The 26,533-nt window shown below is 44.1% G+C and overlaps 1 protein-coding gene across 10 annotated transcripts in view; it reads left to right on the forward strand.

Moving 5' to 3' along the window:
* SPTBN1 (spectrin beta, non-erythrocytic 1) overlaps positions 1-26,533 on the forward strand; it is a 197,522-nt gene that overhangs the window by 81,561 nt on the left and 89,428 nt on the right. The window contains exon 1 of one of the 10 annotated variants that reach the window (XM_025467211.2): positions 6,928-7,340. The exons of 8 other annotated variants lie outside the window; for them this stretch is intronic. In XM_025467211.2, coding sequence (XP_025322996.1) covers positions 7,232-7,340 — 109 coding nt within the window. In that variant the 5' untranslated portion in view covers positions 6,928-7,231. Of the gene's footprint in view, positions 1-6,927; positions 7,341-26,533 lie in introns of those variants that run through there. One more of the 10 variants, XM_025467201.3, reaches the window with a different exon arrangement.

Consider the following 26,533-nt stretch of genomic DNA (forward strand, 5'->3'; position numbering starts at 1 on the left):
CTGCTTTATTTTTATTATAAAATATGATTTTGAATATGCCTTTCCCAGTGCAAAATGGGGTAAGTGAAAGAGAAGGGAATGGGGTTTGTGAGTACTTCCCAGGTGGAGGACTGGTCTTACATTCTGAATTGCCCTTGTCCAGAAATCCAGAGGGGTACCACTCTAGGCCCTGGCCTGAGATCAGTGATGGTACAGGAAACCTACAACATCCTCCAGCCGGTAGTCTCCTTGGTTGAAGAGTTGGCTGAAGGTGATGGTAGAATTAGTTTTCGAAATTTCCTCTGTGAGGAGTTTAAATCCTAGCTGCTCAGACAGCGTGGCTGTCTTCCCAACATTTCACTTTACTAAACATTTCTCAGTTACAGAAGAACTCTGTGAAGTTGGTCCCGTTACTGTGTCAACATCTTAGGCTCGGGGACTCAGAGTTAGAAACTAGCAGAGCCAGATTCCTAGATCCCAAGTCAGTTTTTAAGCACCTTTCTTCCTCTAAACCCTGACCCAAATGCTCTGTGGGTGGTGCTCTGGGAGGAAGCAGGGGAATGATCTAAGCCCTGATCTCCAGGAGCCCATGAGGTCCTAAGGAAGCACTGCTGACTGCTTCCAGCTGCCCAGGCTGTGGGTCCTGTGTGCAAGGTGCTGCTGGGGAGAAAGGGAGATGTTCTGGAAGGGGTGGCAGGAGCTAGCAGTGGCACAGAGATGTGTTCTCATAGTGGGGCTTGTTGAAAAAAAAATTTTTTTTTTTTTTTTTTTTTTTTCCGGGAGGGCAGGGGAAGAAGGTTTCTGGTAATTCTGTTTTCTATTTTTGACTGGATTCATGGTGGTATGTTTGATTAGTTGGTTGAGCTTTCTGGTACATGGGGAATTTCCCTTTGAATAAGGGATGGGTTTTTGAGAATACACTTACTGAGGCAGGCTTTGGGAGAAAGGACAGTGGTAAGTAGGTAGTAAGAGGGTGGGAGGCTCTCTGGGCATTATACAGTAGAGGGGAGGCAGAAAAAGAATGCCCACAAGACTGGGAGAAGTTGGCAGGAGGCTGGTTGGAAGAGACGGTGGGTGGGCCAGAGAGGTGAGACAGATCACATAAGCTTCAGCTCCAGGGAGCATAAATGCACTGGCATAATTTGGAGCCTGCATCTCTATCTGGCCACACCAGCGGAAGAGGATTATTTTAGTAAAATTATTTTGGTTTCCTATAAAGAAACACTCAGGAGAAATTGGCTGTGGTCGTCCAGCTGTTGTGCAGATGAAGGAAAGGCAGATCTGGAAAGGGCAGAAAATTTGACAAAAACAGTTTATATGTGAAGCCTTGAATTCTGTCCCTCCCTGTTCCCACCCCCTTCTTGCCCAGCTCTTGGGTTGGTTTTTCAAGTTCTTGAATGTGTACAGACCCCATCACATCTTAGCCTGTTGGCCATCCTCTCCCAGGCATTGCAGTCTTGCTAATGTTTAGATGTTCAGGAAATGAACACTCCATAGTTTACCCTTTGAAAGTTGCTGTAATGCAGGGAAAGTGTTTGTCTTTTTTCTTCTCTTTCTCATTTATTTTTAACTTCTCAGACTTCATAAAACCTCTTGGAACAAACGTTCGTTGGCTTAATCTCACCCCTTAGTGTTCCCATTCATATGCTACATGCTAAATCATACAGGATCTTAGAGTAGAGGTCCTTCACGTATGAGAAAAGAACAAAACCCACTCACAACAAGAGAACCCTCAGAGTAGAAATTCTGTGAGAATTAGCAGAAAACATGCCTATTCCTGACCCCAACTAAGTGTTGGAGAAGTCCCTATGGAGGCTTGCTTGGGTTTTAGGTATCTTGAAGCCATTTACCAAGTTTTTTAAGGTTTTTCTGAAAAGCTTACAAACCATTAGTAAGCTGATATTAAACTCTAAGTACATGGGATAAGTAGGGCTAAACTTGGTCAGTCTGGGGCCCAGGTGTGGCTCTGCCATTCATCGCTATAGGGCCCTGGGCAAGGCATGGTATGTCTCTGAATCTCATTTGCCTTGTCTGCAAAATGGACACAATACCTACTTCATAGGTATAGTCGGTTGAGAAAATGTATGTGAAAGCATTTTCTAATTACAAAGTGCTGTAGTAATGTGATACTGTTATTATAGCCAATTGTTTATATGGAGATGGATGATAATTGGGACTACAACAATAGTCTCCAAGAGAGGGGAGATTACTTATCACTAATAAACACATTTAGTATCAGAAGAAATTTCTTTTGACTGTAGACTCCAACCTGTTTGATCTCTAGGTGAGGACTAAGGCCCAGCAAGGGTTAGACACACATGCAATTACTCTGCTTCTCCGTGGCACTCAGGAGGTGGGGTGAACTGGAGTACTCTGGCCTGGGGTCTTTCAGCACACCCCAGCACTTCTAATTTGTGCTGTCTGCAAATAACCACGGGGACTTGGTTTTGCCATTCTGGCACCACGAGGATGATGGATACACATTGCTTGGCCTTCAGTTGCTTTGATCCCATAGCTGACTGTGCCGGTCCGTTGTGGCCACCTTTCACTATGCCTTGGGGTCTTGGTGCAGCTGGGAGGCAGGCACAACTGCTTCTCAGAGTTGGCCACGTGTGTTGATATTCCCTGGCCTGGGTGAGCTCTCAAGACACTAGTTTTTTAGATGAGAAAAGATAGAGGGGATACTGAAATCACAGGGTCTGTTTCTGCAGAAAGCGTGGTTGACTACTGAGCATTCTGAAAACTATCTTGCCTCCCCTTCATGTTCCCTTCCACATGCTGTGTGTTTTTGCCATAGGTGTCGTCTTCAGGGTTCTTCTTAGAGCACTACTGATAAACTGTGGGTAGGACCTCTGGCCTCTTGCTTTCTTAAGTTAGACTTGGGTAAATTCCTTTAAATTTCTTCTTTTCCTCACAATGTCCCTGTCCTTTCCCTTCTGCCTCTGAAGGTAAAGGTATCTGCTCTTGGCTAAGGCTGAGCCCCATACCTTTGAGCCCTTTTCCCCACCGGCCTTTTCCTTCCTACACCAACTCAGGGGTGAAACCTGTGCACAGAGGATGAGCTCAGCTGGACCCTGGCCCAGAGCTCCTTCCCCTGCTCCTTCCACTCCCATTCCTTCCACCACCTCTACGTTCTTGCTCTTCTTCTCTTTGCTTCTCATTCTCTCATTCCCTGTAACCTTAAGCTTTTATTACTCCACTGACCTCTTCATTCACATACTAGATCACGTCTTCTCTGACTTCTTGTTCCTCCTTCTTTTTGCAACCTGTGATGCCATTGTACCCCCCCACCCCCTTTTTTAAGTATCTCTTTCTTCTCTTGGAGTGTCATTCCATAGCTCTTTGGTATCTCCAATGTTTTTTCTTCTTCCTCACAGACCCTGGCCTTCCCCAGGGCTCTCTGCACAGCCACTTGCCTCTTACCTACCTTCTCAGGTTTAAGCCCACGGCAGTCTCTCTCACTGCATGGGACTCTGTTCTCAGCCTTGATCTCCTGCTCCACCTCCTTGGCGACTTCTGGTGTTGCCGCCCCTCAGTATTGCAGGTAACTCAAATTCAGTGTATCCAAAAAGAAATGTTCAATCCTTCCCTACGCCCCACAGCCAGTTCTAAACAGCCCAGAGTCTTCTGCAACCATAGCCTTTGAACCTCCCACCCACGGACAGTTTGTTACCAGAGTCCTGTAGATTAACTCTTGCATCAGTCCATTCCTTTTTGTTCCTATTGCCTCACACTGACTAGTCCTTTGACCCAGAGAATGCCAGTCACCACCCCAGTGACCTTGCTGCTTGCATTCTCTCTCCTTTCTGCCCATCCTGGCTGTCCACTGCCACATTAATCTTCCCTAGAGCCCATCCCAGACCCCATCCTCCTTTGGCCGAAAAGTCTCCTGTGGTTTCCAGCCTAGGCTTAGTTCCCTCAGGGCTACCCTCCTGCCTGACAGTCCCTTATGCTTCATTCAGACCGCAGCACTCGCTGGTACTGTTCCTGGGACAGCCCTGTTGGTGCCTTTACTTGTATTGCTTCCCAACCACTCCTCACTAGGGAGAGGAGGCTATGCCCTTTCCCAGCCTGTTGATACTCTACCTGTGTTTCAAGGTTTGGTCACAATGCCAGTCCCTCCTGGATTGTTTCTCCCTGTCTTCCTAGAGTAGTGTCTCCCTAGGCAGTAGTGTCTCCCTTACCCTCTGAACTCTTACAGCTGCCTTCCTTACCCCGTTTCTCTGCTGTCTGTTTGCATACTTGTCCCATCTCCTCTGGCCAGGAACTCTCCCGGTCATCTCTGAATCCTCCCCTGGGCAGTGTGCCTTGCACACAGTTGGCGTCCAGTAAATACTGAATGGAATAAGGAGTGAGTGCGTCTGGCCTTCCTTTACCTCCTCCCCACTGTTGAGTTGGAGGTGGTCAGATGAGTCATTAGGGTTGTGACCTCTTCTTCCCCTGCCCCATCACACCAAATAGATTCCCACTTATCACCTTCTGTCCCTGCAGGGTTATTAAATCATGCCCTAGCCTCAAAATCTTTCTTTCCAATACTTGGCATGTGCTCACTCTGCCTGGCTTGTTCTGAGTCTGCTCTTTATTATTGAGTGTGGCTATACTACTCCCGGCCTCTACCCCCATCACCTAGTACGTAACCTAGCTAATTAGAAAGCTTATTTCACCTACTTCCCCATACCACAGGGAGCTGAAAGGGAGACTCCAAGAGTGGTGACTCATACTCTATTCACTAAGTGGCTTAAAGATTAAAAATAAAGCATTGTAAATTGGCAAGCACTTTGCAGTCTCATTGTCTCGGCCCACAGCTGGACTCTTAGAGACTTAGCGCTTCATATTTAATAGTGAAGTACATTTAATATTAATATAGAATGTATTTAATAGTGAAGAAGGCCTGTTAAGATCTTAATTAAGAAAATTCTCCATTTTACTTTTTTGTTTTTTAAGATTTTATTTATTTGACAGAGAGAAAGAGAGAGAGAGAGAGAGAGCGCACAAGCAGGAGGAGTAGAGGGAGAGGGAGAAGCTGGCTCCCCATGGAGCGATGCAAGATTCCATCCCAGGACCTCAGGATCATGACCTAAGCCAAAGGCTGACACTTAACTGACTGAGCCACCCGGGTGCCCCTCCATTCTACTTTCTGTGGCTTTGATGTGATATGTGAGGGAAAATACGCAAGAGGTGTATTTTTCAAAATACACTCCTAATTTTGAAAGGTATGATGGTTGTCAGGGTATTTTCACATCATTCCTTCATTGACCTTGTAGAGGTAGGTATTAATTATCCCTGACACTGAAGGTTTAGAAGGAATCCAGGGTTTCTTCTAAGGTCATAGATGATTAAGAGCCTTGGCCAGGACTAGAAACTCAGGTCTTGGGAATCCTAGTCCAGTGCTTCTTCCAGTAACCCCACATTTTGCTACATTCCTGTCTGTCAGCATTGTGAATTGCAGCTGTGGGCGGTTAAAAAGGCTTTAGAAATTACATCCTGGATACTGAGAAATGTCTTCAAATCCAGGACCTCCTTTACAGAGCTAAAGGTGGACACTGGATGTGTTTAAAAGCCTGTCCCGTAGATGTTAGGAATGGGAGTTGTTCAGCTGAGCAGTTAGGCTAGTCTTTAAGGTTTAACTCCGGCTTGGGACAGGATGCAGTTGCTTGAATTACAAGTGCCCTGGGGCCTAAAGTAATCCTGCAGGGAAGGCCCACCCCTTCGATGCAGTTTGGAATCCCTTAGGAAAGAAATTACCTTCTTCAGGGAGTATTGCTGCAGGGCCTCCATGTGGAAAAGCCAAAATGTGTGATTTATTGTCTGCCTGTAGTTAGTTGCAGGGGTGGGGTGGGGTGTGTGGGGGGGGAGGAAGTGGGATTTAAAAACTAGGGTCAGTTATTTCCCCCCAAATACATTCTGATCACTGTTCTTTGTCGAGCATTTTTAATTTAATTTAATTTTGTTTTGGTTGAGACTGATGGGAGAAAAATAAAAGAGGGCTTTAACATCTTGAAGAAAGCAAAAGTTTCAGGGGCCTCGTTTTACAAATCACAGTAGGATCGGAGGGGTCGTTTCTGTTCGGCCGCCGCCCCCGTGGGTTCGGAAGCCCCTGGGCGCGCGCGGGGACCCCCGCGGGGTTTACCTGCCCGCGTACCTTTCTCCCACAATGCCTTGCAGGTCCGTGCTCGGGTCGGCGCCGCCTGGAGCTCGTGTGCGAGGCGCCGCGATGGCCGCGCGAGTCGGCGGGAGGGACCGCTCCGAGCGCCGAGCGTGCACCTCCCCGGCTGCGGCCCCGCGCGCTGCCCGGCGCCCCGGGCTCGCTCGCCCGCGGGCCGCCCCGCCCCGCCCCGCCCCGCCCCGCCGCCGCCCAGGTGCGCCTGCCCCCGTGGCCGCGCTGCCCGCAGACGCCGCGCGGGGGATGCGCTGCCCGCCGGGCCGGGCCGCCGCCTTTTCGTGTGATAGTAATCGGAGACTTTTCCGTTGCAGGAGGCTCCCAACAAAAGATTGTAATTGCAGCAGCTTTGTTTGGGAAGTAGCCCGGCGGCGGGCGCGTCCTGGGCCCGGCCGGGTGGGCGGCTGCGGCCGCGCTGGGCGCCGGCGGGGTGGGGGTGGGGTGGGGTGGGGGCGGCCTCCCCCGCGCCCCTCCGCGTGGTACAGCCTGCGTCTCCCCGACAATGCTGTTATGCTAATCAGGTGACATCACCGCCCGGCGCTCGGAGAGTGGCTCCCGATTAAATTACAAACCGGCGGCCGCCGCGGGCAGCCGGGAGGAGGTGTGTGTGCTGCTCCCGCGAGCTCCCGGGCGCGGCGACCGGGGCACGCTCGGGATTGGCCATATTTTAAAATATTTTTAAAGTAGGACTTGCACCTCCTTCCCTCCCTCCCTCCCTCCCTCCCTCCCTCCCTCCCTCCGCCCTCCCGCCCCTCCTCGGTAATTTATTTTAAGCTTCTAGTCGGGAGCCGCACAAGGAAGGAAAGCAACAAGGGAGGAGTTAGACCCCGGAGCGGTGACTCCTGGCCGGGCTGAGGTGGCCTCTGCTGCGGCCGACTCGCTATCAGGTCCGTCTGCTGGACTTTCAGACCGGAATGGGGCTTGCCTGAGCTCCAGCCCTTTGCGCCGGGGCCGCCGGGGCCGCCGGGGCCGCCGGGGCCGCCGGGGCCGGGAGCCAAGGCGTGCGGAAGCGGCTGCGTGGTGGATGGGGCTTGGAGGGGGCCGCCGCGGGAGTTCCACGGTGCAGCCCGCCGGGGCGTTACGCCGGGCATAATGGAATTGCAGAGGACGTCCAGCATCTCCGGGCCGCTGTCGCCCGCGTACACGGGGCAGGTGCCTTACAACTACAACCAGCTGGAAGGGAGATTCAAGCAGCTTCAAGGTAAGCCCCCGCCTCCCAGAGGCCGGGCCTGCCCTGGGGCTGTGCCTACGGGGGTTCCGAGATTTTATTTGTGCCATATGGTACGTGACCCTAATGAAGACGGGCCGCCGCACGCCCGGCCCTGAAGCCTCTGGTTGGCTGCGAGCACCCCATTCACTCCTTAAAGGAGACAGTTTCTCACTCTACTCTAGAAAAGCCACCATTTGGAGTCTCTTTCCCCCTCTCCCCTCCCTCCCTCCCTCCCTCCCTCCCTCTCTCTCTCTCTCTCTCTCTCTCTCTCTCATCCTTTTGCTTCTGTTGGTTGTCAGGTATCATCTGCTACCCGCTGAGCACCTATTTTCTGGCCTCCTAGCTATCCTTGCAGCTCAGTGGATCAATGGTAATAGACCTATTAGTATGCAGACATTTAATTCTGGGTCACCTCTATCTCCCAGCCCCCCCCCAGCCTCTTACCTCTGGGAATCCTAAAGGTGTAAAGTGCACTGCTCAACACCCAGTCCTGTAGAACAATAGCAAAGGGGAGGAGGGAGTGGTCTTTTTGTTCTTAAGCCTTGGGTAAATTACAGTTTTGATTCCGAAGCCTAATTTTAACTCTTTTGATGTATTGTGTTGGGGAGAGCCTTCCCATCAATTTAGTAGTCTATGTAATTTATAATGAAAGCCAGTTATTGTCATTCCATTGCTATGGGTTGGATTAGTTGGATCAATTACAGGTTTCTTGGCGTCTATATTAGTCTCCAATAATTGAATGAATCCAGTATTTTACCGCATATATTTTTATAGAAAGCAGGATCCTGTGTACAGCAGCGTGTGGGATGATGGGCCTGTAGCCCTCCGCTGCGGTGGCCTCTGCAGCCCTTCGCTGTCCCTGCCCAACCAGAAGGCCTGGCTGGCGGTTTCTCAGAGCTTATACATGAAAAAGGACTCATAACTGAAAACAGAACTCCTTCCGTTTGGAAGCCCCTGGAATCGGTTGTAGGCCAGGAATGGCTCTAACTAACGCTGTGAAACAGTGGCCTTTGCACACTCTGTGTTTCTTATTTGAACTCTTCTCAGAGCCACAAACACGGTTCCTGTGAGGAGGAGGAAGGAAGGAAGCAGCTCAGTCCTAGAATGTTTTCATTGGGAAGAGGAGAGAGGATATATTTCATTCACAGGTTTATTTGTCTTGTGAAATAGTTGACAGTAATGACACTTGTCTGGAAAACAAGAGGCAGAACAGAACGTGATTTTAAACATTTGCTAGTCTATGCTGCATTCTGGGGCAGTTAGCAGAAGCTCCATTCCCTCCAGGGAATGGTTATGTGTCTTTGCTTCATTCCCCCTTGAGCTCTTTGAAGGTGGAACTTGCTTTTTGGAAAAACTTGGGGGGGAGGGGGTTAGAGGCAGTTTGCCTCTAACTGGGAGAGTAATGGGAAAGAGTAATGGTATTTTGTCTGTTGTTCTTCTGGGTCCATGCTGGAAGCCCCATAGTTTTAGGTTTTGAGAATTCAGTGTACCTCTAGTAAGCATGTCTAAGTCTCTCTGCTTCTCTGTGTCATACTGTGGAGGATGAGGCACCCGATGGTGGATCCTTGATCAGAAAACCTATTACCAACATCCAGTTAGTCCACTCCTTGTAGTAAGATAAAATGCAAAGCCAGGGGGAAAATTTAAGGTGTGGGGAGCAGTGTACTCATAGGCCCACCTGTAACAAAAGGCTGTTATCTGAAAGCTTTGAGGATGGTTGTAAAACTGCTACCCCAGAAGGGTGGAGTTTACACACAGGAAATGTCTTAAACTGTCTTCTCTGGATAGAGGAAAATTAAAAAAAAAAAAAAAAATCACCATGCGCCCCTGATATTTTTGCCTCCTTACCGTTTGTCAAGGAAATCCCTTCTAAAGGGGTAGACTTCACATTTTGTGTGGTGACTTTTTTTTTTTTTTTTTAATGACTTTTGCTCCCTCATGTAGCCCAGATAACTTTATTTCTAAACATTGTGGTTTAGGAGTTACACAAGTTTAGTGTTGGTATTTCTGTAACAGAAAACCACCCGTGTTAAGGAACTGAGAAAGGGTGAATTAACTTTCAAGTATGGTGGATCCCAAGAGAATTACAAACATGACTTGCCCCATAGTAACAACAAATGGAACTGATGGCATTTTAAGCAACTTTAGGAAAATTTTGGCTAACACCTTTTCCCATCCCTACCCCCAGCTTGTGTTTGTTCTTCAAATTGTCACATCTTTGATAATACATAGATTATATCATATAATTTAATTTTATACATGCCTCCAAAGTAGCCCCTCCCCCCCTTATTTTAATCCTGAGTATCATCCTTCCTAGCACTTAAAACCCAGTATTGGAAACTGGTCCTTTCAAATGATTTTTTTAAATGCCTGTTATACGAATTCATTCATTTAGCGTCTCTGCCTGAAAGTACCGTGATTTTGTGGGAGCTATTTCTCCATTTTTGCTGTTTTCAGATGTTTTCACAAATCCTAAAAATTTCAAGAGGGACCAGGGGAGGAGATTTGATGTTCTAGCTAAGGGAAGTATGATATTAAAATGTGTTTGGTCTACTAGGATAGTAAGCAAATAAGTAAACTTATTTACACTCTGATTTAGGGGACTGAGTGTGGTGTGATGTCTTTCATACTTAGTACTCCTGGCGTAAGACAAGAGACAGGACCTTCAGCCTCTGGTGGCTTCAGACGTTAACCACCAACACCCAGCACACCTAACAGACACACCCAGAGTGCAGGCTCACTCTCTCTTTCAAATTGTTCATCTGCAAAATTAAGTTACCACCTTTTTCAGAGCCTGTTTTTGTATCTTCAAAGTTGGATTAGTTTTTTCTTTTTTAAATAAAAGAGAAATGCAGGAAAAAAACCTTAGCCTCATGTGTTTAGAAAAACGTTTGTAGTAACAGGTTGATAATACCTTTTCTCCAGTTTCAAATCAGCCAGCTTAATTCTTTATAGCAGAATATTGCTGCTCTTGTACTAAGAAGCTATTGCTTGTGCCTAAGGTGTAAGTTAAAATCCAACCTCCTTAACTTGGCGGTGGACCCTCCCCCATGTGGCCCCACCCCAACTGCTTCCTATTCTGGCACTTACATTCCAATCCTACCTTCCAGGTAGGCAGGCTTACAGCTCTTCATAAAACCAAGCCCAGGGTTTTTGGCTTCATCCATTTGCCTTCTGCCTCAAATGCCCCACTCATCCATTTACCCATTGAAATCATTCCTGTAGATTTCTAAGTTGCTCATATTCCAGTTATTCCATAAAGCTTCTTGTCTCCTCTTTTCGGGTTGATGGGGAAAAAGATTTCATTGAGTGCTTACCATGTACCAGACATGTTAGTAGGAGCTTTGTATGTGGTATCTTGCCTTCATAACACACCTGTGAGATTTTAAAGATGAGAAGACAAATAGCTTGACCAGGGGTTGCAGGCATTATTGATCTCAGACAGCACACATTGTTGTTCTCTAACCTTCTTCTCCTAGACTTTTAGATATTAATGTTCTTTTATTTCTGCAATAATGACAATAATAATGATAATAACAGTAATGAGGTTATATTGTGAAATAGGCACCCAAACCTGATTCCTCTTTCCTGTCTGCCTGCTTCCCAGAGAGCACTGATTCTCTTGGCCCTGGCAGTGGAGTTGTAATGAAGACAGGATCTAGTTGAAAAGCATCAAAATGAACTTCTTCTGCCGCCTTTGCAGCCTAACCCTGACATCTAGCACCTGATATTTCTGGAGAAGGTTCTTTTTCTTAGCTTTTCGGCTCCATGAACTTGTCCCTTCGTCCAGAAAGTGTTATGGGGTAGTCGGTCTTTAGTGGGACGTAGAAGGAGACTACAGAGGAATTTAGAACATGCTTTCTCAGAGTTGCCTTGTTCCATTTTTTAGGGGGTGGGGATGGGGTCCTGGTTTCTTTTTTTTTTTTTTTAATTTATTTTTAATTAATTAATTTATTTATGATAGTCACAGAGAGAGAGAGAGAGAGAGAGAGGCAGAGGGAAAAGCAGGCTCCATGCACCGGGAGCCCGATGTGGGGGATTCGATCCCGGGTCTCCAGGATCGCGCCCTGGGCCAAAGGCAGGCGCCAAACCGCTGCGCCACCCAGGGATCCCTGGGGTCCTGGTTTCTTAGGGGAAAAATATTGCTGGTCTTATGCCCACAAATTGTGAAGAAAATTTATTTTCAAGTTTTTAAGAACTTGCCAGTTTGTTAGGGTACCTAGATGTTTGTCTTGCATAATGTCTTAAACCTTACAGAAATAAGATTGCCGAGCTTACACCTCCTTCTTGTCATGAAGAAAATTTAAAGGTTTTAGATATAAAGTATTAGCCTTCAAATATTTCCGACTGTGACAGTGAAAAGAGTTGGTGACAAATGAGAACTCTCTTGGCAGGGTGGGGGCCAAGATTTAAAAGAACATTTTTGGGTTTAACGAAAACATAAAAGATTGGCTTTTTGCTCTGGATACCTGCCAATAGTATAGCTATTCTAAGGCCAGATAACTTTGTGCGACAATTCACCAATTAAAAAAAATGTATATCTTCTGCCAGAGTTTCAGCTCAAAATTTGGAAGTTCTTAACAGATTTGTGAATTAGAATCTTTTTTGAATGATGTAGTAATAATTACTATTAATATGTACAGCACTTAACTTTAATATGTATGATCTTGCGTAATTAACTAAATGAGATTATTCAAAGTACCCAGTGTGGGATCTAGTACTTAGTAAGTTCTAAGTAAGTGTGCATTTATTATTAATAATATTTCTTTGGGGTAGATATTCTTATTTCGTATAGGTAGATAGGCAGATCATTTGATTCAAATCAATTGATGTGAAGCTACATCTTCAGAATCCAGGTTTTCTGGTTCCACATTTGAAGGGTCCAGGACCACAAAGTGGGTTAGGTATGAGTCACATCACCCTTTCCCTAGATATCATGAATGCGTTCTGGTGGCATGGAAAATTAACGAGCTCAGGACTGCTCAGATTTCTGGACATGTGGTGCTCTCAGTTTTTGGTGGGCCAGGAACTCTGATGGTCAAGGGAATAATGATTCCTTTAGCTTAAGTTCACTGACTGGGATCTCCATTAGGAGGACTGTTGGAGGCCAGCGAGGAAGAAGAGGAGGTGATCGATAACTCCCTTTGAGGAAAAGAGACCATTTTTCTTACAAATTGAATGACCTGACTGCTCGGGAAGTTTTCTGATGACTCTACTCTTCTCCCCTCTTCATATGCCTAGGGCCTCCACTGCGTCTATGTCTCTTATAGTCTCTTTAGCGTCTTACCCCTCCCCTCCCCACCCCCACAACAACTGTTGGGTCTCCCTAAAGCTGGGCCCTGATTAGAGCTGTCTTCTGTGCAAAAAGTTTTGGGAGTTGACTCTAGCTGACCTTCCTATCTCCAGCTCTTGCTACTCCTTCCTCAACAGCACTCAGGATCCCCTAAACCTACCCTGCATTTTCCTGCCCTTGAGAGGCTGTTCTCAAGGTTTCTTGCACTGGGAGTTATTTCTTTAGTCAGGATTACTACTTTTGAGTTCCAGTTTAGATGCCACTTAGTTCTGAGTGTTCCCACAAAGAGGGGAGGTCAGAATCTCTGCTTGGGTTCCCTTCCTGCAAGATTTAAAGTTTAAGTTCTTGTTCGTTTTGTCATTTTCACATAACTGCTTTTGGGTGCAGTTTATCTACCTTTTTGTTTTTTCTACATTTCACAGAGTTTTAGGGGCATAAAGACAAATGCCTGATGTAACCTGTTTTACACATAGCAGTTACCAAGTCTGTTAAAGAGTAAATAAATGAAACTGTTATTATGGACGTCTTTATTGCAGTGGTTCTCAAAAGGAGGTCCCCAGACCAGCATCGATGTGATCTGGGAACTTGCTAGTAATATAATTTCTCAGGCTAGACTTCTGAAACTCTGGGGTGGGGCCCAGCAGTTGGTGTTTTTATAGCCTGCCAGGTGGCTCTGATGCACACTTAAGTTTGAGAAATCCTCCCTTATTGGGTCATTCCTACAATCTTTGTGATTTAGTGATGGGGAGGAACCAACTGCGTGGATCACTCCTAAATGGGACCAGATATTATATCTGATTTACTGAACAATGAAGAGTCGTGAAGAAGTATGTTTAGAATAAAATAGTTTAGTAGTGGAAAGGCATTTAATGAGTCAGGAATGGCCCCTGTCCCCCTAAATTAGAGAAGCCATTTAACATCTGCAGGCCTCAGCCACCTCATCTGCCAGAGGCACCAGTTGTCTGTAGCAGTTCCCCACTGAGTTGATGTGAAGATCTATCCAGAAAGATCCAAGCTTAAAAAAAAATTAAAAGATCATAATATCTACAGGTTGTGCAAACAGTTCATAAGGCATCTCAGTTCCACTTAGGTTCATAGTAAAGAATCTGTTGCATTTCACTTGAAAAGCAGAAATCCCAGTAACTTGGTATCTGGAAGGGAGGCCAGTGGGGAGGCCTCCTGAATATCTGAAGATCAGGTCTGCTTCCCTTACTGAATACCTTGCAGGTTTACCTGCCAGGGTTGCATTGAACAACAGATGCCATAATCTATATGATGTTTCTTTGAAAACATCCACGTACTATTTAAAATGTCAAGTGTGGTTATTGTTTTCATCATATTTTCTTTTTTTCCTCATCATATTTTCTTTTAAAGAAAACTACTATATATGAACGAACTCCTAAGAAGTCCAGTATGGCACAACAATTTAAATATGGACTTCAGGGTTTGTTTTCCTCTCTTCTGGAACATGACACAAATAGTGACAGAGCTTCAGGTTTTCAGTTAACCATAGCTTTACAGGCATAACATCTATTCAAAGTAGAATCACACTTGTGCATGTAAGTCAGGTAGATCTCAGCCTTTTTTAGTTCTTGGTGTCTTTTCTCCCTCTTGCCTGGCAAGTTTCAATCAACAGATTTAACAGATGAAATAAATGATAATAGATAACTACCTTCAGTAACTTTTGCTAGATTGGCTTAATTAAAACCCTGCTAGATTGGCTTAATTAAAACCCACCCTGGGTACCTGGGTGGCTCGGTTAAACATCGGTTAAACGTCTGTCTTCAGCTGGGGTCATGATCTCAGGGTCCTGGGATTGAGGCCTGCATCAGGCTCCCTGCTCAGCAGGGAGTCTGTTTCTCCCTCTGCTCGCTCTCTCAAAAAAAAAAAAAAAAAAAAAAAAAAAAAATTCTGGCAATTGTTAAACCAGTTCATGGGTGCAAAGGACTTGCCATTTAAAAGCTCAGTAGTTGGTCACTAAACTGGGCAACTTCAGAGCAAGAAAAATCTAAGAAATACAATGATACAAACGATTCTTAAAAATGGATTGCATTTCTATTAACAAAAATTCGTTGATTGCCTGCTTTTCGATGGGAACTGTCCTCTGGTTAGGAAGTGTATGAGAAGGTGTATTTCAGGAATGCTGGAAATGCTGGTTGGGCTTACTGAGGAATAGAAGTAAGTGGACAAAAAAACTTATTCCAGGTTTTAGGGACCCAAGGTAGAGAACCATGAGGTGTGGGACCAGGGTAGGAAAATGGAGCAGGTTCAGGAAAGTGGAGCAGGTTCAGAGTGGCCAGAGTTTATAGAGTGCAGAGTGACAAAGGGCAGGTCGGAGGGGTACTAGAAGGATAATTGAAAAGCCAGAGGATACGTGATCCTGTAAATCAGGTTAAGTCGGTGGAAAGCCACTGAAGGATTTTAGATAGGAGAGTGATATGTTCTGACTTTTTTTTTTTTCCTCCGAAGAAAGGTGAGTCTGATGGCTTAGTATGATGATTGCTTTAGAGGGTAGTGGTCAAGAAAGAGTCTGGAGACCAGTCGGGAGGCTCTTGGGTTTGTAGGGTGAGAAACTTAGAAACAGCATAGACTCCTCAAATTCTGAACTGCAAGGTTAGAACCTGGTTCCTTAGAACCTGGTTACTTAGTGTGGTCTACAGATGATCTGAGAGTTTGTTAGAAATCTCTCAAGCGCACCCAGATCTACTGAGTCAGAATTTCATTGTAACATGATCCCTGAAGTGCTGCCTTGGAATAGTCTCTTCTTGCCTCCTTACCCTTATGAGCAGAGAGGGAAATAGTCCCAGAAGGGTTATGACCTTCCTGAGGTTTAAGGTTTATGTGTTTTATAGGAAGTATGCATTAAAGGTAAGATTTTCATGTTTTTTTTTCTTTTAGGTAAACTAGAGCATTTTAAAGTAACTATAAAAATAATCTTGCATCTAAATGTATAATAATTAAAGAAAGTTTAGTATTACCCTAGATTACAGGGCTTTAAAAGCCTGGTTGGTTAATTCCTAGCTTTGTAAGTCTTTGTAGAATTTGGCTGGGATTTTCCTATTTACTAATCCTGCAGTTTTTGAAATTGGTGTGGTTAAGAAAAGCACAATTTCTTTTCATTTATCCATTTGGTATTAATGGAGAACTACAAAATTCCCTGGGTTCGTTTTCTTTACATTCTTTCAGAATTTCAGCACGGTGTTCTGGGAAGTAGAGTCTTGCTAAGTCCATACCTGCTTTATGACTTCAACCTTTTATATACTTCTAAGTTGTTTTTTTTTTTTTTTTTTTTTAGAGCAGAAATACACCCCTTCTCCGCCCATGCTCCATCTTGGTAAAATTATCCTATATTAAACCAATGTATTAAACCAATGTTACTCTTCTTGCCTTTGATTAGACTTCAGACCGCTTTCAAACTCACCCATGCCTTCAGGTATGGCTGTAAAAGTGGATTTAAAATACACTAAATAGCTGTTACTTGATAAGTGCTCATTTCCTGTGAGTCCACAGGTAAAGCTTTAAAATTAGTGGGTATTGATTAGGTAGGAGAGAAAAAGCACCTGCTGAAACTTGTTGGCAGGAAGTTTTTGCCGCTTAAAGAAGAAAGAAAAGGGATGGGGGAGATAAGTTACTTCTCTTTTCCTCTAGCACCACTCCAGAACCTTCCTGAGGCAAAGGCCACAAGTAATGAAAGTAGTAGGAGTTAGGAGGCCATTCCGATGATCTTACCACAGCAGGATTGATGGTCATTAATGGACAAAGTTAAATTTCTAGCTTTTCTTTATGTTACTCCAAAATTCTTTTTATATAATAATAATTTCATAGTCAAATTATGATACCTTTAAAGGAGAGAATAGTTTAAGATCCTGCAATCCCAGGGGCGCCTGGGTGGCGCAGTTGGTTAAGCATCCAGCTCTTGGTTTGGGCTCAGGTTGGATTAAGCCCAGAGCAGACATGGAGTCTCCTGGAGGCTGTCTCCCTCTGCCTCCCCCTGCTCCTCCAGGTGCTCTCTGTCTCTAAAATAAAATCTTAAAAAAAAAAAAACAACTGCATTCTGAGCAAATTCTTACTTTTCAATAGTTCTTATCTGTATGCATTATATAATTTAACAGTATTAGAATATTGATTCCAACTTTTGGTGTTTTGTTTCTGTTTTTTACTTAACATTATATCATAAACTTTCGTATTTGGTTATTTCTGTGCTTCTTGCCGAATACTGCCAAATTGCTTTTCAAATCAGAGCAGGTTTTTTTGTTTTTTTTTTTGTTTGTTTGTTTGTTTGTTTTACTAATCTGAGCCTGTTCACTTGCCTTGTGATGAGGGTAATACAACTTTTATGAAGGAAGATTGTCCTAAGAATAAGTGAGTTTTGGGGTGCCTGGGTGGCTTAGTTGGTTAAAAGCATCAGACTCTCGATCTCAGGGCCATGAGTTCACGCCCCATGTTGGGTACCACACTGAGTGTGGAGTCTACTTAAAAATAAAAATAAAATAATTTAAAAAAAGAGTAAGAGAGGTTCTCCATGGAAACTGTCCCAGTACCTGGTACATGGTACTGGGACATGGGCCCTCAGTAATCAGTGGCAGCCATTATTATAGGTCCTGGTCAAATGGCAAAGCAGGGCCCAGTCTTTTGAACATAAGTTGGATATCTTACCCCACCCAAACCCTGAAACCTGTTCTGGGTGTGGTTTCCTTTAGCATGTTAGAAAAGTGTTTGGTTTGCCTGAAAATGCACCCAACTGAAACACCCCCTTTTGTGTTTCTCTTTAGAAAGTAGACAAGGCTGACGGCAGTCATTTGAGTCTGATAACTTTTGATGTAGGTTCAAGGTCGCAATGGTATGGCTCTCTTAAGTTCATAAAAAGCATCTAAGGCAGTTACATCTGGAGCCAGAGCATCCAGTGCTTTGTCAGAGAGAACTACTGTAGCCAAAGTACTATTAACCACCCTCCATAGATTGGTGAATGCCTCTACTGTGTGTGCTTTTGAAAGGCCTTTCTTAGCCTTTCTCTCTCTCCCCCAACCTTGTTTTCAAGAGGCATAGGGCCTTTAAGTGGCAAATCCAGTAATCACAGTAGCATAGAGACACACAGGCCAGCCTATATTTGGCTTCACAAAGGCCTTGTGAAAGATCTGGCCTTAAAGTCTCTTTTACTGCTGAAATGATGCAAGTGGAAAGTTAATTTGAGGATCACTGAGGCACGCTTTATTCATGAAGAATGTGAGCAAAACATAAAAAGTCTGCAGGCTCTGTTCTTCTCTGGTGGTAAGGAAATTACATAGGCTGTGTCATTATTTGGGTGAATTTTACCCCCACCCCCCACGGAGTGTAATTGTGATGGAATTTTGGAGTGAGAGCTGTCGCGTTAAGTACAGGCTAGTTGGAGTGTGTGTATGTTTGGCCAGAAATCCTTATACAAACCATAGGCCTTATTTTGGTGGCATGATGTGCAGAGAGTGGCCTTGGCGTATTGAATTAGTTTTTTTTTTTTTAAGAGAAACTTTGAAGATCTATTTTAATGTACATGAAGTCTTTGAAGGTCTGCTTAGTCTGTTTGAACTGTTAAATCCCAATGAGTCTCTAGATCTCTGGTGTGATTGTATAGGAGTTGAGAGGTGAGTACGAGTCTAGTGCAGTGTGTTTCTGATGCTTGAAAATGGTGCCCTGATTTCTATTGAAGGAGAGGTTTATTCCTGCAGAGGTTTAAACGACTCACTATAAAAACTTCAGTCTTGCAGTGCTAGAGGGAGATTATGCTTTATCTGCGAACAACTGCCAAGCAGATGAAATCCCAGCTGCACAGTCTGTGGTGGAGACTGGGTGGGAGTGGCCGGGGGAGCAGAGGAGGAAAGTGATCAGACCCTGGCAGTGGTGGTGGCGTGGTGCACAGGGCTGCTGAGGGCTGTTGGGAGGCGGTGTTCAGCGTTAGGACATTTTATCTCTCAGAAACACAGCGTGGTGGAAAGCATCTGGACCGTGGAGTCACATAAGCCAGCATTCAGATCCTGACTTCACCAGTGACCTTCCTGGACCCCGTTTTCTTGATCTGTTAAAAACTGGGAAACATAAATAGCCCTTGGGGTGGCTGTAAATCCTAAATTAGTACACCGTATTGATTGACAAATTCATCCTAGTTTTAGCCGTGGCTGTTCCTTCTGAGCACTCTCCCCATGTCCCAGGCAAGCTGAATGATGGGTCACCATAGTTATATATGAAAGTACCCATGGCTGAGTATGGAAGACACACCGCCTGTGTGTGTTTGCTCATCCCTGTTATGCCTCCCTAGTGCTTGGTGCATGAATAATGAATGAATGGAGTGATGAAGGCAGTAATATATATATATATAGTTGTTTTAAAGTGAGTTAGTCACTCTTCCTCCCTGTGGCCTCTCCTCCCCTGAGAAAACAGTGGCCTCTTCAGCCACATAATAAATAATGTGTTGAATGAAAGAGTGAATCACATGGTAATGGTTTTGACTCTATGATGTGGCTAATAAACTAGAATTTCAGGAACGGCTTATGTGTGTCAATTTTTTTGATAAAATGAAATTTTGATAAGACTCTAGGGACATCCCTCATGTAGTTCCTGTGGTCTGCAGAGTGCTGGGGAATTGAACTTTGGTGAGGAGAAGAGAAGGAAGCCTGTGGTTCTTGGAGAGATACTCAAGTTAATTAGACATCAGGTTGTCTCTTCTTGCTGCTCTTTTTACTTTTTCCCTTTGAGATGGAGCAAGAGTAGTTGACCCAGGAGGTTAGGGTCATACTAATGTCATCCAGGTACCTAGCTAGAGAGGTAAAAGTGTACCCTGTGAAACTGAAATCCGTTTTCTGGGTGTGGTAGCCATTCATTCAGGTTTTTGTATTGTGTGACTGTAAATGAAGGCAACTTTTCTAACTGCAAATATGTCTTTGCTCACAGTGATACAGCATGAGTAATGTTTTTCTAGAAGCCAGGCAGTTAATAATACTCTAAGCAAACAGAGGCAGGGCCTCAGAAATGTAGATACCAGATTAATGTGCAAGCTTGGCCTTTTAAACTGTTGAAGAAATAGCCACGAGAAACTAGTTTTGGCCAAAGAATTGCTTCCTAGCCCTCAGTGGCTTCCAGTCCCCTCCCCTCTCCTTGGGGGGGGGGGGGGGGGGGGGACTAAAAAAAAAAAAAGGTTGGTTTTCTTCTGCAAATATATATGATTTCAATTTTGACACAGGAGGTTAGTTTTTCATTTGAGCACAAGGAAGCAATTTTTAAAAGTCCTGCTCATTCAGCATTGGGCCTGACTGTAGCCAAGCTTGACTGGGAGTTCTTGGCCACAGACCCACATACAGCAGCCCTTATCAAGGTAGTAAATTCAGTTGGCTTTTTGGGAGAGGGAGGGGCACTGGAACACCAGCCTGCTGGGTAGGGCTCTGGAGCTGGCTGCATTAGGGACTCTGTGCTACCCTACAGTCAGATGGGAGGGCGGGTCCAGATCTCATCTTCACCATTGTTGTTATCCAGTGATTCTGAAGTGACCTTTCTTACCTCATTTTCCTGTGAGCTCATAGTTGTCTGCAGGCATAAGTTATGTCATGGATTCTTGCTCAATTTTTCTTTGATAAGGAGCAACTCTTGCTCACCAGTTGTTTTTGGAAGAAGAAACTGAGATACAGGTCATTCAGTGATTTAGCAGTTGATTTGTGATCTCCTCTCTTTATCCCCCCTCCCCAATGGGAATTTACAACATAACTTATTTGCTAAGGTCTCGTGCATTAAAAACCAACAAACAAAACTGTTGGAGTGGGAGACCATGATCTAGAATAATTATTGGCATTACCAAACTACTCTGTTCAATGTTAAGCCTTATGGAGGACTTCTCTGTAGCTTGTTGCTAGGCGTTGGGGTACAACTTCCATACCTGTTCTCAAGAGGCTCACAAACAAGTCAAGAGATGGGAAAACAGATACAGTTTTTGGAATAAGATTTGAGTGGGTGAACATGCAGAAGAGGGTGCTTTATACACCTGCAAAATAGAGAATACCTGTCCTGCCCTCCTTATTCATCCAGAGTTGCTTTGAGAATCAGTTACAATAATGTGTATGAGCACTCTGTGAAAAAAACAAATTCGTAATCTAAGAAATTTTTGTGCAGGGAACAAATGGCAAGACTTTCTTCTCAGTTTCACTCAGTGTCCACTGATGAAGGAAACACACCTTTTCAGTAACACTTGCCTGTATTTGTTAAATACTTTTATACCTGACTCTGTACCATTTATTATACGTATTACTTCATTGCAGGCACAGAAGAATGCTAGAGGTAGGCATAGATGTTATCTCTGTTTACAGATGAGGAAAGCAAGGCTTGGAGAGATGAGGTAACTTGCTCAGTGTCCCTGAGGAGGGAGCAGTGGGCCTGGCCATCACACCTCGCTGTGTGTTCACGGAGTCCCATTCCACTCTGCTTCTGTGGAGATAGTTATCTTCCTAGGAGGACCTGGGCGTGGCTAGGTATGGAGGGAGCGGTTGGACCACGTCTAGCAGCAGCCTACATGGTTTCTTGAGTGTGCTTTGAAGCAGCTTCCTCAGTCCTAGCTCCTCAGAAAGCATCCTCCCCTGTGGGTGTGGGACTTATGATGTGGTTTCCTTTCCCCTGCCTCTGGAGGTCGGCTCTTCTCCACAGGGTCAGGAAGTCCATGGGTGGCTGATAATGTGGGGTGCTGGAGTCACTCGTGCCCGCCCTGTGTTCAGGATAGGTCACGCTTGTGTCACCATGTGGTAGGCCAGTGGTGCTGTGAAGGCCTGAGCAATGCAGTGTGATTTGGAATCGGAGGTCACACCCTTGCCACCACATTGCTCATGAGTCCACTATACCTGTGATGTAAGAATTCAAGCACAAGCTTCTTTCTCCTGCACTGAATATAACGTTAAAACAGGGCAAAGGGCATTAGTGGGCTTTCCAGCATGAGCCATGTGCTTTCATATACGTATTATTTATCCTTTCAGTAGCCTTCTGAAGTAGGTAGTGTCATATCTGCCCTGAGGATTGAGGAACTTGAGGATCACAAAGGTGAAATGAGGTGGCACTTAGCCAGCAAGTGACAAATGAGTGACTTTGCAAAATTCTGTGGCAAGAGGGGGCCATTTTCAACATTTCTTTGAACTTGAAGTATGTGTTTTTTCTGTATAGGAGAGGCAGATGGCATAGCATAGGTGTCTATCAGAACATGGGTAGATTTTACTGACTTTAATTTCATTTAAATTTTGTTTAAAGTACATGTATTTATTTAATTCTTATTAGGGATTCAGCCAGATTGATAGGTGTTTTATAGTGTCACATTTAACCAACAAATTGAATATGCACATTAAAAATGAAAAGCTCACCAATCCGGTTTCTTAAGTATCAATTTCTGATAAAACTGCTTGCCACCGATGAGTAAATCCTTCCATTAATAACAATTAATCTGCTAATTTGCTTATCGTTGATATTGCAAGGAGCATAACATCGGGAGGGGTAATGCTTCTGCTTACCTTGAAGGTCAGAGCTGACATCCATCCGTATTTGATAAAATCGCTTAGGGTATTTGGGAAGATGTTGAGCCATGTAATAGCCCAAATTCAGGTGATATTAAGCCTTGATCTATCAGGATCTTTTTAAATACATGCACATAGGTAGGGCCCAGTGTTAGTACTTTGAGGGCTCTGGATTTTGAGTTAGAGATTAAAACAAAAACAAAAACAAAAACCTGCAGCCAGAAATCTCCTGTGATGCAGTGATGTGGTGACTGACAGTCCAACTGCGACAGCTTATCTCTTTTTTTTTTTTTTTTTTTTTTCGACAGCTCATCTCTTAAGGTATCAGGGAGACTCGTTTGAATCTGTCTGCAAACCTCTGAAACAAAAGGAAAGGGGAAAATATGTTTCCATACTTTTGGCAAACCGAGTCCCAGCATGCCTCTGCTTAGGCAGTCATGCAAACCTTGTCCTTCTTCCTTTCTCCTGTGTGAGACAGGAATTGACCTGTAGCATGAAAGAAACGTATTTGGGTGGGCGTTTAGGGCAACTTCCAAAACCTGGTTCAGTTTAGGTTATGGTGGTGGAGTAAGAGGGGAGGCTGCATAATGCTGTTGATCTGCATTTTATTTTGGTGTCCCTGAGATCTGCCTCACCTCTCTGTTGCTGCCGTGGCTCAGTGAGTGACTGAAAGCTAGAATGTTGATGGGAGGGGAGGTGTGTGTAGGCCCAGGAAGATAGGTGTTGGCTCTAGATGTTGCTTCAGTTTCTTTACTTGGTAAATAATGAATTGTCATCTAGAACTTGTCCTCAAAACTCAGCTGGCATAACCTGAAAGCCACTTGCTTATAATGTGCTCTAGTTGATGTGCTATTGCAGACTGGCTGTCGGGATAGAGTAGCATGTGCCTGCTAATGAAGAATACATGCTGTGGAGGAAGGCAGGATAAAAGTTTTAGAAAACGCTTATAGCTCTGACGTCGCTGAAGGAACCATCCAGTCCATCCACCTGTTTAATTGACAGTCCAGCAAGCAAGCAAATGTCACAGCAAGTTAAGATGCTTAACCCTCTAGAAACACCTGTACAAGAGACACCGTCACTGCCTTGAATCACATTCTAAAAGGGAATACTAGGTAGAAAGTGGCAGGTGTTCTAAGATGTGAACATAGGTTGTGAGATGTGAGAGAGACTTTTTTGGAGTTGACATTTGAGCTGCAACTTTAAGACTAGGATTAGGGAAAATGAGATGGTGAGTGCTTGGGGGGTAGGGATGGGACATGACCAAAGGGAGCTACAGAAATAGTGAGGGGTTTGGGGGGAATGGTTAGACATCTGCCTATGATGTGATATATATTTTTCCCTTTCATTTCAGTTGTTAATGCTTATTATTAGTAGTTGGGGTTTTGACCTCCTTTTTGTTAGCCAACATCCAGCTAATACTGGTACGGGTACAGAGAATCAGGTGCTTAGCAGCTGATAATGGATGAAATGACCTTGCCCAAGTGACATGCATCTCATTTCTCTTACCTGTTAGAAAGGGTTGTTAGATCATCATCTGATATAGACATGAAAGCTCCTGCAAATAAATGTATGGAGGGTATTTGTGGTATTACATAGTTTACCCATATAAAACGTGGTAGTACCAGTAATCACTGGTAATTTGATTTCACCAAATGCTCCAGCAAGGCTTTGCTGGGTAGATGCCCACTGCTAAAAAAACAAAAACAAAACACAAAACCCACAAGCATTTCTGGCTTCTGTGTCCTCTCACAGAGTCAGTCCTGTTGAGAAACTAACAGGCTACTGAGGAGGAGAGCAAAAGAAAAACCATACTTCATGCAGAGAGAAGGAAAAGCAGGTACCTACCTAAACTCTAGCCCGGTGGTGATGGTGGTGTAATAGTGGTAATAGGAATACAGCTAAGGTGCCTGATACTTATTCTCCTGCACTTTTCTAAGTACTTTGCATGACTTGATTCATATGCTTCCTACAGCATCCCTGTTAGAAATTCCCCATTTTGGAAATGGGGAAACTGAGGTACAAGGCTCCTCTGCCCAAGGACATTTAGCTAGTAAGTAGTAGAGTTGTGATTCCAGCCCACGCCGCCTGGACTGGACTCGGAATCCCTAACCAATTTGCCATGCTGCCTCTTCAAGAGCATTTCTTTCGTGACGATTAAGGCCCTTGCTTTTGTATATCTCAGATCTCAGATCGTTTTGTTAGGACTTCGCAACCTTGATTTGGTGAAAAGTTGAAATTCCTGACCCAGCTCCAACTGTAAAGGATTTGTTGAGACTTTTCACTCTTAATTGTGGCGGGGATAGTGAAGGGCAGCATGGTAAATGCAATATAAAATTCATGCCTTGCCTAGTTTTGGAAGACTTCCTTCCCTTTTCTTTGAAAAGGTAATTCTGGCAGAGTAAGAGGGACTGAGCTGACCATGCAGACTCCTTGATCCAGACCCTCCCCCTACCCCTTCCAGTAGTACAGGATATTTGTTACCATGTTACATATTACATACTCAGTACTCTCCACTTCCATTTCAGCAATTTTGGGTTTTTGTTGTTTAGACATTGGGGGGTTTGGTAAATGGTGTTTTGTTTTTGTTTTGCCTGGTATTTTGCCAGTGTGTACATTATTTGTAGAGACTTGGAGAGCTTGAAATGAAGGGTAGTAGTGCTAGAGTAGAATTTGAAGTTAAAGATGTGATGTTCACTCCTGTAGCATAGGCTACACAGAAAGTAACCCTGGAGTGCAGTGTTCAGTGGTGATGGTGTTACCTAGGAATGTGGAATTGGGCCAGAACCCACATTTAAGTTTACAGGAGTGTGCTGATTTTTCTTAGTTTTAAACATTTTCAGCAGCTCAAGCATTTGTTGATTTATTTGGTCCAGGTTACCTTTTATTCTGTGATGTCCATGTGTGAATAAAGTAGATCATCCCGATTTCTGGTTCCACTGCTACGGTCTAGTAAAAGTAAAGACTTCCAGCTGCTTGTGTTTTGTTTTCAGGCCACCTTTTGATTCTTCCCATACCAGATATAAAAATAGTTCTTAGAAGGAACACCAGTCCATCCTTACTTGTTATACTCTAAAACTTATAAGCTTGATTTTGTTTTGCTATCCATTGTGTTGTAAATTTGGTGTTATGAGGAGCAAGAGATTTATGTTTATTCTATATAATTCCCCCCACCCAATTCCAGGAATGATTTAATTTGTCCTAAGCAAGTGTATCTTGATCATTTTAAAAAATGCACGTGTGATGTTTATGCTGCTTGCACAGTCTGGAATCACAAGACTCATGACAGGACTGTTGGGTTGGTTAGTGAACGCTGGGTTTGTTCCCTTCTTTGGGTTCTTCTCTATTTAGGAAAACGTGAATATCTTTCTTTGGAAAACCTGACGGTTGTAGTAATGAAAGATGCCATATCACTGCTGCATATCTGTTTTGTTTTTTTTTCCCTCTAGAAATGTTCTTTTGATGGGGCTATAGAAAAGCCCTCTTATATGACATGACGTATGTGTTGTAAACTCAAATTGTCACTTCTTTTGAGAATACACCTTATTTTATGGAATTATATAGTTCAAGTGATCTCTAACCTTTTCTCTGGGATGCAATATGCTTAAAATGTAGAAGGAGCTATGACAAGCATATACTCAGGATGGATTATAACAGTTTCCATTCATTGTGTGGTACCCTGCAGGTGTAAAGAGTGACACCCGAAGAGAGAATACAGCATCAGATTATCAGCTGCTTTTGTTTTTAGGATTGATTCTGTGGAGATGACAGCAAGTGTGTGGCCTTTATATGGGTAAACTATGTAATACCACAAATCAAAACGTTTTTGAAAACACCTGATCCCCGGTGAGAGTTGCTTTGTGTCTGTATGGTAGGAACAGCATAGCACGTAGAGAAATCTTTAGCTCTCTCAATGCCAAATCTGTGCACGGACCAGAACCTCACTTAGTTGGAGCACATGACTGAAGAGTGGGCATATCAGTGAGTATGAGTGTTGAGGTTTGGTCCTGCTTTTGAATTGAGAAGATCTGCTGTGTGAAGTTCTGAAAAGTACCTTTACTGTTGACCTTGGGGTTTAGATAGAATCTAAGTCTTAGAGCTTTGATGAGAATGTAGGAACCGGTTCTAGCCAAATGCATGGACTGAAATGACTGTATTGTTTGTCAGGTCTTGTGAGGAAGTACAGTGTGACAGTGAGGCCCCAAAACTGTAAAAGTAAATAGCCTACAGCAGTTAACTATATTTATTTTAGAGACAGGTTATAAACCCAAATCTCTGTGCTGAACTTGAATGAGTGTTTCCTTTCTCCTCTCCTGGGGTAAAAGCTCCTGATGAGAACTGCTCTCTGGTATTGCTGGGACAAAGCTGTTGTATGACCTTCTTTA

The sequence above is a fragment of the Canis lupus genome, chromosome 10 (assembly GCF_003254725.2).
Source record: "Canis lupus dingo isolate Sandy chromosome 10, ASM325472v2, whole genome shotgun sequence".
In the NCBI taxonomy this organism is placed as follows: Eukaryota; Metazoa; Chordata; class Mammalia; order Carnivora; family Canidae; genus Canis; species Canis lupus.